Below are 16,108 nucleotides of genomic sequence, written 5' to 3' on the forward strand. Positions count from 1 at the left end.
ACCCAGTCCTTCAGCTCTAACCCCCATTCCTCAGACCTAACCACTAGACCACCGCGCTCACCAATTCCTCGAGCTCTAACACAGTCTAGACCACCCCTGCTGCACCAATTTCTCAGCTCTAACCACTAGACCACCCTGCTGCACCCATTCCTCAACTCTAACCACTTAGGTAACCCCGCTTCACTCATTCCTCAGCTCTAACCACTAGATCACATTGCTTCCACTGCAACCCTATTCTCTAGTCCTCAGCTCTACCAACCTGCTAGACCACCCACTTGATTACCTGCACCCATTCTCTCAACTCTAACCACTAGACCACCCGGCGCACCCATTCCTCAGCTCTAACCACTAGATCACATTGCTTCCCTGCACCCATTCCTCAGCTCTAACCATAGACCACCCTGCTGACACCATTCTCAGATGTAATCACTAGACACCCTGCTGCACCCAATTCCTCAGCCTAACCACTTGATCACCACCCAGTTCCGAGCGCCCAATTCCTCAGCTCTAACCACTAGACCACACTGCTGCACCCATTCCTCAGCTCTAACCACTAGACCACCCTGCTTCCCAGCACCCATTCCTCAGCTCTAACCACTAGACCACACTGCTGCACCCATTCCTCAGCTCTAACCACTAGACCACATTGCTCCCTCCCATTCCTCAGCTCTAACCACTAGACCACCCTGCTTCACCCATTCCTCAGCTCTAACCACTAGACCACCCTGCTGCACCCATTCCTCAGCTCTAACCACTAGACCACACTGCTGCACACCTCAACTCACCTCTGAGATGGATCTGGTGGGGACCCTTGGGTTGCACCCGATTGACTCAGCGGATGCTGTTGTAACCACTAGTTGACCTATAGTGGCTACCATTCTACTCAGTAACCACTAGATCCACCTCCCTTCGCTGCACCATTCCTCAGCTCTAATCACTAGGACCACATGCTTCGAGATTGCACCCTTCCTCGAAGTCTAACCACGAGACCACCTGATCTGGGGACCCATCCCTAACGTCAACTCTAACCACTAGACAAACACACATTTTATTAAAGTCAACACTTCCACATGCTTCAACGGATGCTGATATCTAACATTGCAGAGATCTGCACCATTCCTAGCTAAACCCGGAAGGACGTGTGGTGACTAGGACACATTGGGTTCCACCCTGCGGGCCGATTCCTCAGCTAACCACGTAGATCCACTGCTGCACCCATTCCTCAGCTCTAACCACCTAGAGATTGCTGCTCCGACGGTGCACCCGTTCCTCCGCTCTAACCACTAGACCACACTGCCTCCTGCCTCTCTCAGTCTCTCAGCTCTAACCACTAGACCACCCTGCTTCACCCATTCCTCAGCTCTAACCACTAGACCACCCTGCTGCACCCATTCCTCAGCTCTAACCACAAGACCACTATCTGCCAGTCCTCAGCTCTAACCACTAGACCACCCTGCTTCACCCATTCCTCAGCTCTAACCATTAGACCACCCTGCTTCCCTGCACCCATTCCTCAGCTCTAACTACTAGACCACACTGCTTCACCCATTCCTCAGCTCTAACCACTAGACCACCCTGCTGCACCCATTCCTCAGCTCTAACCACTAGACCACCCTGCCACCCCATTCCTCAGCTCTAACCACTAGATCACATTGCTTCCCTGCACCCATTCCTCAGCTCTAACCACTAGACCACCCTGCTTCCCAGCACCCATTCCTCAGCTCTAACCACTAGACCACACTGCTTCACCCATTCCTCAGCTCTAACCACTAGATCACATTGCTTCCCTGCACCCATTCCTCAGCTCTAACCACTAGACCACCCTGCTTCACCCATTCCTCAGCTCTAACCACTAGACCACACTGCTTCACTCCCATTCCTCAGCTCTAACCACTAGACCACACTGCTTCACCCATTCCTCAGCTCTAACCACTAGACCACCCTGCTGCACCCATTCCTCAGCTCTAACCACTAGACCACACTGCTTCACCCATTCCTCAGCTCTAACCACTAGACCACCCTGCTTCACCCATTCCTCAGCTCTAACCACTAGACCACACTGCCTCCCTCCCAGTCCCTCAGCTCTAACCACTAGACCACATTGCGGGCACCCATTCTCAACTCTAACCACTAGGACACTCTGTCGGGCACCCATTCCTAGCTAAACCATCTAGACTGGACCTGCTGCACCCATCCTCAGCTCTAACTACTAGACCACACTGCTCCACCCATTCCCAGCTCTAACCACTAGAACCATCCTGCTTCACCCATGCCTCAGCTTAACCACAGCCCACACTGACACCATGCACTCATTTGCCTCAGCTCTACCACTAGAGACACATTGCTCCCTGCACCCATTCTCAGCTCTAACCACTAGACCACCCTGCTGCACCCATTCCTCAGCTCTAACCACTAGACCACCCTGCTGCACCCATTCCTCAGCTCTAACCACTAGATCACCCTGCTGCACCCATTCCTCAGCTCTAGCCACTAGACCACCATCTGCTTCACCCATTCCTCAGCTCTAACCAAATAGATCATGCTTCCCTGCAACCATTCCTCAAGCTTAACAAAACAGACCACCTCGGTGCTTCACCCAGTTCCTCAGCTCTAACCACTAGACCACCCTGCTGCACCCATTCCTCAGCTCTAACCACTAGACCACACTGCTTCCCTCCCATTCCTCAGCTCTAACCACTAGACCACCCTGCTGCACCCATTCCTCAGCTCTAACCACTAGATCACCCTGCTGCACCCATTCCTCAGCTCTAACCACTAGACCACCCTGCTTCACCCATTCCTCAGCTCTAACCACTAGATCACCCTGCTGCACCCATTCCTCAGCTCTAACCACTAGACCACCCTGCTTCACCCATTCCTCAGCTCTAACCACTAGACCACATTGCTTCCCTGCACCCATTCCTCAGCTCTAACCAGACCACCCTGCTGCACCCATTTCCTAAGATGCTGTAACCCTAGATCACCCTTGCTGCACCCATTCCTCAGCTCTAACCACTAGACCACCTGCTCCACCAGTCCTCAGCCTCTAAACCAATAGATTGGACATTGCTTCCTAAGCAGTAGATTCATAAGATCTGGTGGACCAAGTGGGTAAGGACCACCCTGCTGCACCTAGTTCCTCAGGGAGTGGGTAACCATAGATGGGTGACCTGCGCGGACCAACCATACTAAGCTCTGCCACTTTGGACCATCCCTGATGACCCAAGCGGTCAAATTTTGGTCCCGTGGGATAACGGTGCTTGTGACGAACAACATTTTACCGGATGCATCATGGACGGATTCTTCAGATGATACACCCGTCTTCCCATTAAATACAGTAGTAACCTGCCTACTATCTAATAGTCCTCAGCTCTAACCACTAGACCACATTGCTGCACCCATTCCTCAGCTCTAACCACTAGACCACCCTGCTGCACCCATTCCTCAACTCTAACCACTAGACCACCCTGCTGCACCCATTCCTCAGCTCTAACCACTAGACCACCCTGCTGCACCCATTCCTCAACTCTAACCACTAGACCACCCTGCTGCACCCATTCCTCAGCTCTAACCACTAGACCACCCCGCTCCCTCACCCATTCCTCAGCTCTAACCACTAGATCACATTGCTTCCCTCCCAGTTCCTCAGCTCTAACCACTAGACCACACTGCCTGCCTCCCTCCCAGTTTCTCAGCTCTAACCACTAGACCACCCCGCTTCCCTGCACCCATTCCTCAGCTCTAACCACTAGACCACCCTGCTTCACCCATTCCTCAGCTCTAACCACTAGACCACACTGCTTCCCAGACCTCAGCTCTAACCACTAGACCACACTGCTTCACCCATTCCTCAGCTCTAACCACTAGACCACCCTGCTGCACCCATTCCTCAGCTCTAACCACTAGACCACCCTGCCTGCACCCATTCCTCAGCTCTAACCACTAGACCACCCTGCTGCACCCATTCCTCAGCTCTAGCCATTAGACCACCCTGCTTCCCAGCACCCATTCCTCAGCTCTAACCACTAGACCACCCTGCTTCACCCATTCCTCAGCTGTAACCATTAGACCACCCTGCTTCCCAGCTTTAACCATTGCACCCGATTGCCACCTGGATGCCTGTTGTTTAAAGGGATCACATTAATACCTGAAGGCTAGAATATTAAAAGTAAGCACTTGTAGTGCAGTGTAACAGTAACCAGTCAGAGCTTGCAGCTGCAGCTCGGAAATCAGCACCCTGGACAGCGCTTATCGATTGCCTCGGAGAACATATCACCACTACTCTCCCAAATTGCAATTGAGAAGTGACCTGTAATACAATTACTGCCCAACCTGGGCTGTGCTATAAATTATTAAAAGGCACTCCTGTACTCTGTTATCTCAGCTACCTGTCATACACATATTCAAGGGATGGGAAAATTACGAAGCCTATTAAAGGAAGCTAGCGCAGGACCCCGTCCTCATTACAGAGAATTCCTGGAAATCTGTCATCTGCTGTGAAACAATCACCAGGGCCAGAGGTATCACAGCTCTATTTATTGCTGCTTCATCATTTACACAGGCTCATCCACTCTCCCACTGGAGTAACAGTAATGATAAATAATACAACTAGTAACAATATTAACAACAGCAACAACTACAGCTAGCAATAACTTCAATAGGGTTCACTGTAGGTGTTCAAGTGTGTGCTAAAGAACATGGCATTTACTTGGTGCTTTATAAAGACGGTACAAGAATAACGAATAATTAAAATGTTGTGTCAAATGTATCTTATATATTGAGCGTTAAAATGAACCATAGTAGTAGTACTAAAATATAGTAAAATATAGTAAAATATAGTAAAATATAGTAAATATTGTAAAATAGTAGTACTACTTGTCATAAAATACAGAAAGAAAAACAGATAATTAATTATGTTATTATTATGTATATTAATTAATAATAATTATAATATAATAATAATTATTATAATAAAAATTGGAAAATGAGTCAAAAACAATTGTAAAAAAAACTGTTAATAATAATAATAATAATAATACTAATATAAATAATAATAATAATAATAGTTTATTGACGATGACGATTGCTTTGACTCAATTTTCAATACAGCGTTCCAATGTGCACAACTCTTAACACATAATGATAAACTCAGTGGTAAAATTCGACCAATTAGACATATTTTTCCATGCTAACATACAACATGCATAACTGTAAATCACCTCCCAATCATTCCAATCATAAAGGCGCCCTGTCAACCATTAGGACTCATGTCAAATGCTAACACTTATCTGGTAGAGTTCTTAACTATTTGATCACCTGGTCACAACTGGGGGTCATAATTGCAAATCGCTTTCTCTATGTGAGAATGCAAGACAGCTTAATTGATAATTAGTTCCTCACTACACAGAGCTGTCAGCTTTCTCTTACTGTAGTTTTTTTCCAACAGCAGTATTCGTTATTGTTACTGTAAGACTCATTTATGTTATTTTGTTTCAGAGATGAAAAAGAAAATGTTCAAACAAAGTTTCTGATGTTTTGGACACATTATTTGTTTTGGTGTCTTTATTGCTGCATGGTTGACTCCAGCGCGTTCATTTTGCAATGTATGCAGGATCTTGATCAGTAGTTTGGCTTTTGGTCATCTTTGGACGCTACAAGAAATTTGATACAATTATGTAGAATATCACTGAATGATTACTGTACATCATTTAGAATATGTTTTATTCTGTAGGTTGCTATCATTTTGCTCATTGTAATGTTGATCATCTGAATATGAGCAAATGACACTTTTAAACTTTGTTTTGATTTTAATTAATTTGTGTTTGACAGCATTCTTTTTTAATGGGCGTTTTATTTAGCAATGCTTCAATGATTAAACTTCAGTGATCACAGCACCTGTTGTTTTGATGATATGGTTTGCTTTTGCATGATGTATTTATCTCATTTGACACAGTAGTATTTATTTTGCACTCTGCATGGGGTTTTGACCCCAGAATGAGCAGTTCAGCATCTTGTGTTAAGAGTTATGCACACTTGAACACTGTTTTGAGAAATGAGTCAAAGCAATTGCAAAAAACAGTAAGAAGAAGAAGAAGAAGGGTTGGGGAGAAATCAAATACAAACTAAAAAGGTATATCTGCATAATTTATAGAGTGACAAAACTCAATAAATGATATTTTGTTTCTGTACTTTAAAAAAAATGAAGGAAAGAGAATGTGAGATGGGATGGCGTGTTTGTTTTTATAGGGCTCCACACTTAAGACATGTCATATATATACAGTGCCTAATAATCAACAGTGCAATTCTACTGAGGCCTGGCTTGTTTTATTTCAGTCAGAGCTATGCTTCTTCTAGCAACTTTCTGAGGCTGTATGTCCATGTGGCAATGCTGCCCCGCCCCTGTGTGTATTTCAGTGTTGTATGTGTGGTAATGTTGGTATATAGTCATTGGTACACGGGATATAAACAGGTCTGTGTATCACAAGTGTTTAAAATGTATATTTGTATTTAGGCACGAGGATTGCACAGCACTTCATGTGCAGGTAAAATGTAATAATATGTGAGCACGGGGAATTGCACTTTATTAATTCACGTGCAGTTGTACCGAGACTCCAATTGAATGATTGATTAGCAGTCGAGTCTCGGTACAGCTGCATAAAAGCAACATGTTTTCACTCACTCGGGGTTGTGTGTTCGGTGAGTGGAGAATGGGATTGGAGATGGAGGTAACAGTTAGTATAATAGTTAAATCATAATACAAGCTCACCGTGTTTTGTCTGAGTAGTCCGTTTTGTTTGTCTCTTTATTTTGGCTAAAGTGCTGTGTCCTGTGTCTTGTTTGTCTTGTTTGTCTTTCAACCTTTTATTTTCTGTCTGTTTCATTATTAAATGCTGAGCAAAACCAATCACTCAGCTTCACCAAACTCCATCTCTCTGATGTTTATTTGTTGGACATCACACACTATACCTGTCTTTATGACGGTCCATAACATGTCATTAATAAGCATGCAGAATGTCTTTGAGATCTATGATCAGGAGTCAATATGGGGCTAACTAAGCACATTCAGAACCCCTTATTGTTGTTTAAAGAGTTCAGTTTACTATGCTAAACAGGGTAACAGATAACGTGCTCTAACACACGCATATGTTTGTGTGTGTGTGTGTGTGTGTGTGTCTCTGTGTGGTGTGAGTGTATCCAGAGAGGCTTGTGGCAAGGAAACAGAGAGGAGTCTAATCAGATAAAACCACATTTGAATTATTTCGCAACAGTAACAGGATGTCAAGATGACTGGGTACATTGGATATCTCAGCATTCTTAATTAGGCGCCCCCACTGCACAGTTAAACCCATCTCTGTGTAGCTCAACCAATAAAGTCTGAGGGTTCAGAGATCAAATGTGTAATGCTTGATGCCTCAAAGACAAAGTATATTCATTTGTCATAGAACTGTACAATACCCTCCACCACCACATTATATAATACAAAGTTCTGCTGTTTCATTCTTCAGTTATTAATCGTCCAAACAGATTATATAAAGAGTGGCATAAATCTAGAGGACAGAACCAGTCAATCGCTTTCTCAACTATGCTTTATCTTGCGACCATCCCAAACAGCGAATGAAACATAAGAACATAAGAAAGTTTACAAACGAGAGGAGGCCATTCGGCCCATCTTGTTCGTTTGGTTGTTAGTAGTTTATTGATCCCAGAATCTCATCAAGCAGCTTCTTGAAGGATCCCAGGGTGTCAGCTTCAACAACATTACTGATGAGTTGTTTCCAGACCCTCACAATTCTCTGTGTAAAAAAGTGCCTCCTATTTCTGTTCTGGACTTGTCATGCCAAGTGCCATGATTGAAGGCAAATATAAAACAAATACAGGCACTACCAAGCTTTATCCATTGTTCTTACAGTAAAAAAGAGCCTGTTTATTGAAATTGTGATGTCATCCCACACGTCCACAAAGTATAAAAATAGTCAAATTAACACCTCATTCTGACATTGCTCCATGAATAGGTAACAAATGCATTGGGTCCATTGGGAGTGCTCAGCCTAGTCTCTGAAGCTTTCAATACATCCTGGTGGTCATTAACTCACAATAATGGCTACTTGTAAACATGTTACTGCTTTCATAAACGATGCTGCTGCATAGTGTAGTTATATTCCCCCTTGATTTGCTTTAGGCAGAGCTCTCAGGAGGATCTCAAAGGAACAATAGCCATGAAGGTGTTGAGGTTTTTCTTGGACCAAAACAATTAATACCATCTCTGGCACATGGAACATGGAACACACTCTGTATTCTGTTCTGATACATAAACTGCATGGAAATCTGTGAAAATGAGTTTCTATCTTGCTCATCTGCACTGCATGATTCAGCAAATTCCATCAAATTGATGACTGGATGAATAGACTGTCAGCACAGGCCAGAAAAGGGATAGCTAAACTTTTAACACACACTGTACCATTCCTTCACAAGAGGCAACTCTACATGCATCAAGACTCTGGCATGCTGGCTGAGCTCACCGCTGGCTTTACATTTGCTGTTATCATCAGTTTGCAATTGAAGATAAGAGGACAGATTGTTCATAGGCACAGCAGTACGCAGATCAAGCACAGGGAAGCAAAAGAAGAATGTGAAACTTCAGTTAGCAATTTGCTACAGGGGAAACTTCTCCCCTCTGCCCCCCCCCCCCCCCCCTCTCCCCCCCCCCCCCCCCCCCCCCCCCCCCCCCCCCAACGCCTGCACACAGTTCCTGTGTGAATCAGCTCAAGCAAACAGAAAAGTCGGCTTATCAAAGCCTCCCACACTGCCGAGCGCCTTCGCCAACAATCCCAAACATGCCAGGGGGCTGCGTCCCATAATCCCCTGCCAGAGAAACACCGCTGACAATGGCAACATGTGTCGGGAAACTGATTTGTCTTTGCATTATAATTGGCTAACTGTCAAATAGTCAAATATTTATTTTTTCTTTAAAACCAGCAAGAAATAACACAGTAGGTGCATAACCCACACTACCAAACTTCTTTTTTCTTTACTGTTATTTTCTAATCAAATCCTGCAAATGATTCCCTTCATGAGGCTGGCCAGCATCATTCATGGAATAGTTGCTGTACCCTCAATGTAGCCCTTCACAGCTGCTAGCTCAGCATTAGCAGTTGCAAAGATGTTCACCTTATTTTTTTTCTATTAAGAAACCTGAGTTATTTAACAACGACATGGCAATGTAAAAATTATATATTCTCATCATTAACTGTCTCCCCTTCTTTAATGAGATCATGTTGTCTCCCACACTGCAGCCAAATCTGTGCTGATGAGTTATTGACCTGTATCCAGCATCTCCAGTGGCTAATAAAGGGTCCTCTTACTTATCATCTGGCTAATAGCAACTTATTAAAGCCCCAGTCATTATTACTCCTAGCCCTGCTTTGGATTCCTGTTAGAATCATGTGTAAAGGTACACAGCAGAAAATAACACTGGGTTCTTCTCCAGGTTAGTGCCAAAACAGATAGGCAGAAGAGTTTGGAGATCATAGCAATATTTGCCAAGTGTTGTGTGAAAACTAGAGAATTGATCAGTAATAATAGGTAAGAACTGAATATAAAGAGCCTTCAATACAAGTCAGATAAAATGTTTATCCAATGCAAGTCAGATACAATGTTTATCCTGTGCTTATTAAAATATATTTTAAAATTTTTAATTAAACTTTATGTCAAGCAGGAACATGTTTTGGCAAATGCCTCCATCAGGGATGTTTCCCTAGCATTTCAATGCCTTCATCAGGACTGTTTCTCTAGCGTTTCAATGCCTCCATCAGGACTGTTTCTTTAGCCTTTCAATGTCTTCATCAGGGCTGTTTCCCTAGTGTTTGAATGCCTTCATCAGGGTTATTTCCCTAGCGTTTCAATGCCTTCATCAGGGCTGTTTCCCTAGCGTTTCAATGCCTTTGTTATGGATGTTTCCCTAGCGTTTCAATGCCTTCATCAGGGCTGTTTCCCTAGTGTTTCAATGTCTTTGTTATGGATGTTTCCCTAGTGTTTCAATGCCTTCATCAGGGCTGTTTCCCTAGCAATTCAATACCTTCATCAGGACTGTTTCCCTAGTGTTTCAATGTCTTCATCAGGGCTGTTTCCCTAGCGTTTCAATGCCTTTGTTATGGATGTTTCTCTAGCGTTTCAATTCCTTCATCAGGGCTGTTTCCCTAGCGTTTCAATGCCTTTGTTATGGATGTTTCTCTAGCGTTTCAATTCCTTCATCAGGGCTGTTTCCCTAGCGTTTCAATGCCTTCATCAGGGCTGTTTCCCTAGCGTTTCAATGCCTTCATCAGGGCTGTTTCCCTAGTGTTTCAATGCCTCTATCAGGACTGTTTCCCTAGTGTTTCAATGCCTTTGTTATGGATGTTTCCCTAGCGTTTCAATGCCTTCATCTGGGCTGTTTCCCTAGCATTTCAATGCCTTCATCAGGGCTGTTTCCCTAGCATTTCAATGCCTTTGTTATGGATGTTTCCCTACGTTTCAATGCTTTCATCAGGGCTGTTTCCCTAGCGTTTCAATGCCTTCAGCAGGGCTGTTTCCCTAGTGTTTCAATGCCTCCATCAGGGCTGTTTCCCTAGTGTTTCAATGCCTTTGTTATGGATGTTTCCCTAGCGTTTCAATGCCTTCATCAGGGCTGTTTCCCTAGCGTTTCAATGCCTTCATCAGGGCTGTTTCCCTAGCGTTTCAATGCCTTCATCAGGGCTGTTTCCCTAGTGTTTCAATGCCTTTGTTATGGATGTTTCCCTAGCGTTTCAATGCCTTCATCAGGGCTGTTTCCCTAGCGTTTCAATGCCTTCATCAGGGCTGTTTCCCTAGCATTTCAATGCCTTCATCAGGGCTGTTTCCCTAGTGTTTCAATGCCTTTGTTATGGATGTTTCTCTAGCATTTCAATGCCTTCATCAGGGCTGTTTCCCTAGCGTTTCAATGCCTTCATCAGGGCTGTTTCCCTAGCGTTTCAATGCCTTCATCAGGACTGTTTCCCTAGCGTTTCAATGCCTTCATCAGGGCTGTTTCCCTAGCGTTTCAATGCCTTTGTTATGGATGTTTCTCTAGCGTTTCAATGCCTTCATCAGGACTGTTTCTCTAGCATTTCAATACCTTCATCAGGACTGTTTCCCTAGCGTTTCAATGCCTTCATCAGGGCTGTTTCCCTAGTGTTTCAATGCCTTCATCAGGGCTGTTTCCCTAGCGTTTCAATGCCTTTGTTATGGATGTTTCTCTAGCATTTCAATGCCTTCAGCAGGGCTGTTTCCCTAGCGTTTCAATGCCTTCATCAGGGCTGTTTCCCTAGCGTTTCAATGCCTTCATCAGGACTGTTTCCCTAGCGTTTCAATGCCTGCATCAGGGCTGTTTCCCTAGCGTTTCAATGCCTTTGTTATGGATGTTTCTCTAGCATTTCAATGCCTTCATCAGGACTGTTTCTCTAGCATTTCAATACCTTCATCAGGACTGTTTCCCTAGTGTTTCAATGCCTTTGTCATGGCTGTTTCCCTAGCATTTCAATGCCTTCATCAGGGCTGTTTCCCTAGCGTTTCAATGCCTTCATCAGGGCTGTTTCCCTAGCGTTTCAATGCCTTCATCAGGGCTGTTTCCCTAGCGTTTCAATGCCTTCATCAGGGCTGTTTCCCTAGCGTTTCAATGCCTTCATCAGGGCTGTTTCCCTAGCGTTTCAATGCCTTCATCAGGGCTGTTTCCCTAGCGTTTCAATGCCTTCATCAGGGCTGTTTCCCTAGTGTTTCAATGCCTTTGTTATGGATGTTTCCCTAGCGTTTCAATGCCTTCATCAGGGCTGTTTCCCTAGTGTTTCAATGCCTCCATCAGGGCTGTTTCCCTAGTGTTTCAATGCCTTTGTTATGGATGTTTCCCTAGCATTTCAATGCCTTCATCAGGGCTGTTTCCCTAGCGTTTCAATGCCTTTGTTATGGATGTTTCCCTAGCGTTTCAATGCTTTCATCAGGGCTGTTTCCCTAGCGTTTCAATGCCTTCATCAGGGCTGTTTCCCTAGTGTTTCAATGCCTTCATCAGGGCTGTTTCCCTAGCGTTTCAATGCCTTCATCAGGGCTGTTTCCCTAGCGTTTCAATGCCTTCATCAGGGCTGTTTCCCTAGCGTTTCAATGCCTTCATCAGGGCTGTTTCCCTAGCGTTTCAATGCCTTCATCAGGGCTGTTTCCCTAGCGTTTCAATGCCTTCATCAGGGCTGTTTCCCTAGCGTTTCAATGCCTTTGTTATGGATGTTTCCCTAGCGTTTCAATGCTTTCATCAGGGCTGTTTCCCTAGCGTTTCAATGCCTTCATCAGGGCTGTTTCCCTAGTGTTTCAATGCCTCCATCAGGGCTGTTTCCCTAGTGTTTCAATGCCTCCATCAGGGCTGTTTCCCTAGTGTTTCAATGCCTTTTATGGATGTTTCCCTAGCGTTTCAATGCTTTCATCAGGGCTGTTTCCCTAGCATTTCAATGCCTTTATCAGGGCTGTTTCCCTAGCGTTTCAATGCCTTCATCAGGGCTGTTTCCCTAGCGTTTCAATGCCTTTGTTATGGATGTTTCCCTAGCGTTTCAATGCCTTCATCAGGGCTGTTTCCCTAGCAATTCAATACCTTCATCAGGACTGTTTCCCTAGTGTTTCAATGTCTTCATCAGGGCTGTTTCCCTAGCGTTTCAATACCTTCATCAGGACTGTTTCCCTAGTGTTTCAATGTCTTCATCAGGGCTGTTTCCCTAGCATTTCAATGCCTTCATCAGGGCTATTTCCCTAGTGTTTCAATGCCTTTGTTATGGATGTTTCCCTAGTGTTTCAATGTCTTCATCAGGGCTGTTTCCACAGTGTTTCAATGCCTTTGTTATGGATGTTTCCCTAGTGTTTCAATGTCTTCATCAGGGCTGCTTCCCTAGTGTTTCAATGCCTTCATCAGCGCTGCTTCCCTAGCATTTCAATGCCTTCATCGGGACTGTTTCCCTAGCGTTTCAATACCTTCATCAGGGCTGTTTCCCTAGCGTTTCAATGCCTTTGTTATGAATAATTATAGGGCAAATAAGAAAAACAGGAGGGTGCTTCCCTAAATGATTTAAATCATAAATAACAAAAAAGACATACTTCAAACGCCTGATCATGAATCCTGAGATAAAGCCAAGAAGTCAAATAAAGGCATTAGACAAAACGTTTTGCTTACCTGACTGTGATTAATAATGTTGTTTTAACGAAGTCTCAAAGATACACACACACACACACACACACATACACACACACACACACACACACACACACACACACTATTAGAGATGCTGACCTTTACAACATATATACACAAAGGGCCTCGTTGCAAAGGTACCAACAATCGTGATGTCCTCATCACCCTTCAACTGTCAAAGGCTTCAGCACAAACCTGGGGATTTCTCCTTCCGTTTCCATGATGACAAGCCAAACGGTCCCCCGAGGCATAATTTAAACACAACTTTTAAAATCACAGAGTGCAACACTTAAAAAGCCACCACTGAATTGCATTCAGCAGCAACACTGGAACAGCATAAATATTTAAGTCCGCGTTCACATCCCTCGGATCTGGTGGGCCCATGTGAAAAACGTTTTTAACACATCCTGAACTCTCTGTCAAGTCTGAAAAATATCCCTGCCGACCCTCCCCATATACAGTATGAACCAAGAAGCACTAGTGCACCCTTCCAGAAGCTCACCACTGTATTTGTGCAGTTTTACAATGCTGTTCCCATGGTTACACTATGCATTTACTATAATTTACCCTGGCTTGCCATATTTATTAATATGCTTTACCATGCCTCGCTATTCTTTACAATGCTTACTCATTCTTTACAATGCTTTCACTGTGCTTTATTAAAATGTTCTCTCCATTTACTATGGTAACCCTTTATAAGGGCAGTGCCATGCCCTTGCTCCTGCTCCTGCTTGTTCCAGTAGCACTGCAGCCCCACACAGCTCCCACAGAGAGGCAAAGGGTTTGTGTGACCTACCCCTGGCAAAGTCTTCTGCTCGTGCAGGGCGCTCTGAGCTTTCAGGGCTGACTCTCTGGCACAGTATGTGAGGAAGGCGCAGCCTGCAAATGTAAAAAGGAGAAGGGCATTGGAACTGAGTGAGGCAGAGAGAGACAAAGAAAGAGAAAGAGAGAGCGAGGGAGAGACTGACATACATACACAAACACACACACACTCATCGTGCCAGGTAGCACAAGGTAAATACCCGATACAATCAAGGTAAACAATGACAAAGCAAAGTCAATGAATAGATCCAAAAAACACACTAAAAAATTCAGCCTAGATTATTTATTCATACTCACTTCTATACTAAGTAGCTTCAAATTACATTTTTATTGAGTACATGCTAAAGTGTACATTTTTTCTCTGTATATCTGGCTTTGAACTTGCATTGACCTCATCTGGAGAATCTGAACGGCCGAGACTGAATAGCCTAAGTCCATTCAAATCGTGTTACAACATGACCCTTCAACTCTGCCAGCCCCATCTATGTAGATATAGGTGGGGTATGCAGAGTTGAGTCATCACAGTATCATATGATTTCAATGGCACTATGTAATATTGTATATAGAACTGATACTTAATGGAACTTATTTGATATTTTTAGGGCATCAATAATGCATGTGGGACAGACACAATTCCAAACCAAGTTCCCTGTGAATTATTCAGCTTTACTCACAATCTCCTCTGCCTGTCCCACTCCAAACAGATGTGGGTTCACTGTGTATTACACGACAACGAAACTAGTTGTTTTATCTCCTCAAAACATTTTCGGATTTTATAACTTGTTTATTTGGACTTTTTTGTTCACTGTGTTTGGCCAGATAGCATCTCCGGGACTCATCAGATCACATGTGATAAGTGTTGTGCATATCGGAGTAATGTCCTCTATGACCTACAGAAGAGCCCTGGGAAAGGTCTCGAAATGACAGCGCATGAGCACACCTGCTAAAATGAATGACTACAAACAACACAGCAACTCTTTTTACATAGAGCAGACGTAGCTTTTGAACACTGTCACATTAAAAACACTGAAGTATAAGAGTTTTTGCTTCATTCTTCATATTCCTGTTTACATAACAACAAAAAACAAATAAAACATTCTCTTGATGTAATGTATTTGAACCAAGTCACTGAAGTAAGGGGTCCACTTGACCTTAAATACCCTAAACCAAGAATCTCATCAAAAGCTGAACAGCTTGCTGGAAGTTGCTTCATGGGAGGGTAATGGATCCTCACATCAGACCTTGACAGTGTCAGTGACAATGCCACTATATTGTAGAGTTGCTGTTTAATGGCGTGAATTAACTGCTGTGAGTCTTTGATGTTTATTACAGAGATAAAGAATTCATGAAACTATCGATCATCATACCAAGAAAAATCTCAATGGAAGAGGTGACAATCCATCTCCATTAGACTCACAAATCTCTCTCACCAGGGCGGGCCAAGGAAGCTGATCCGCTACACACTGCCCTCCACATTATAAAACAGATGGGATCTGTGACGATCGATAGAGAATGTGGGGGTCAGCCAGATCACATTGGGGGCAACTGAGGAGCTTCTCCTCACACCAGGAGGGGCCGGCTTACTGTATTTGGTATGGGTTCATTGTGCACTTACAGCATTGAAATCCAAACAAAACCAGTTCACGCTTTTCATTTTAAACACAACAATTGCATATTAACAATGCTTTAAAAGAATACAAAGTACTGGCTGAAGGCCTATTTGTTCTTTCAAGCCTTTTGAGTGTGAACATTTACATACAGACGTATATTAAAAACACACTTTAGAAGAAGAAGAAGAAGAAGAAGAAGAAGAAGAAGAAGAAGAAGAAGAAGAACAGTAGTCATCGTAGCTTTGCTTTAATTGTAAAACAGTCTAAGTTAGGGATGGTATTGATTTGTTTATGTATCGTTGTCAGCCAATGCAATCTCTGGAGTCAAGCATTTTATTCTCAAAGTGGCAGGGAAGACAGTGCAAGCTGTGAGCAGACAGAATAACACCACCGATACACAGAACAAACACAGCTCAACATGATGAGAAGAACAGCAATCAACACAGCTGAGCGCCACCACCAC

The 16,108-nt window shown here is 43.9% G+C and overlaps 1 protein-coding gene across 16 annotated transcripts in view; it reads right to left on the reverse strand.

Moving 5' to 3' along the window:
- Positions 1-16,108, reverse strand: part of LOC121306465 (CUGBP Elav-like family member 4) — a 257,123-nt gene that overhangs the window by 216,398 nt on the left and 24,617 nt on the right. For all 16 annotated transcript variants that reach the window (XM_041239102.1, XM_041238388.1, XM_041238701.1 and 13 more), the window contains exon 2: positions 14,010-14,092. In XM_041239102.1, coding sequence (XP_041095036.1) covers positions 14,010-14,092 — 83 coding nt within the window. The remainder of the gene's footprint in view (positions 1-14,009; positions 14,093-16,108) is intronic.

Source organism: Polyodon spathula, chromosome 1, assembly GCF_017654505.1.
Source record: "Polyodon spathula isolate WHYD16114869_AA chromosome 1, ASM1765450v1, whole genome shotgun sequence".
In the NCBI taxonomy this organism is placed as follows: domain Eukaryota; kingdom Metazoa; phylum Chordata; class Actinopteri; order Acipenseriformes; family Polyodontidae; genus Polyodon; species Polyodon spathula.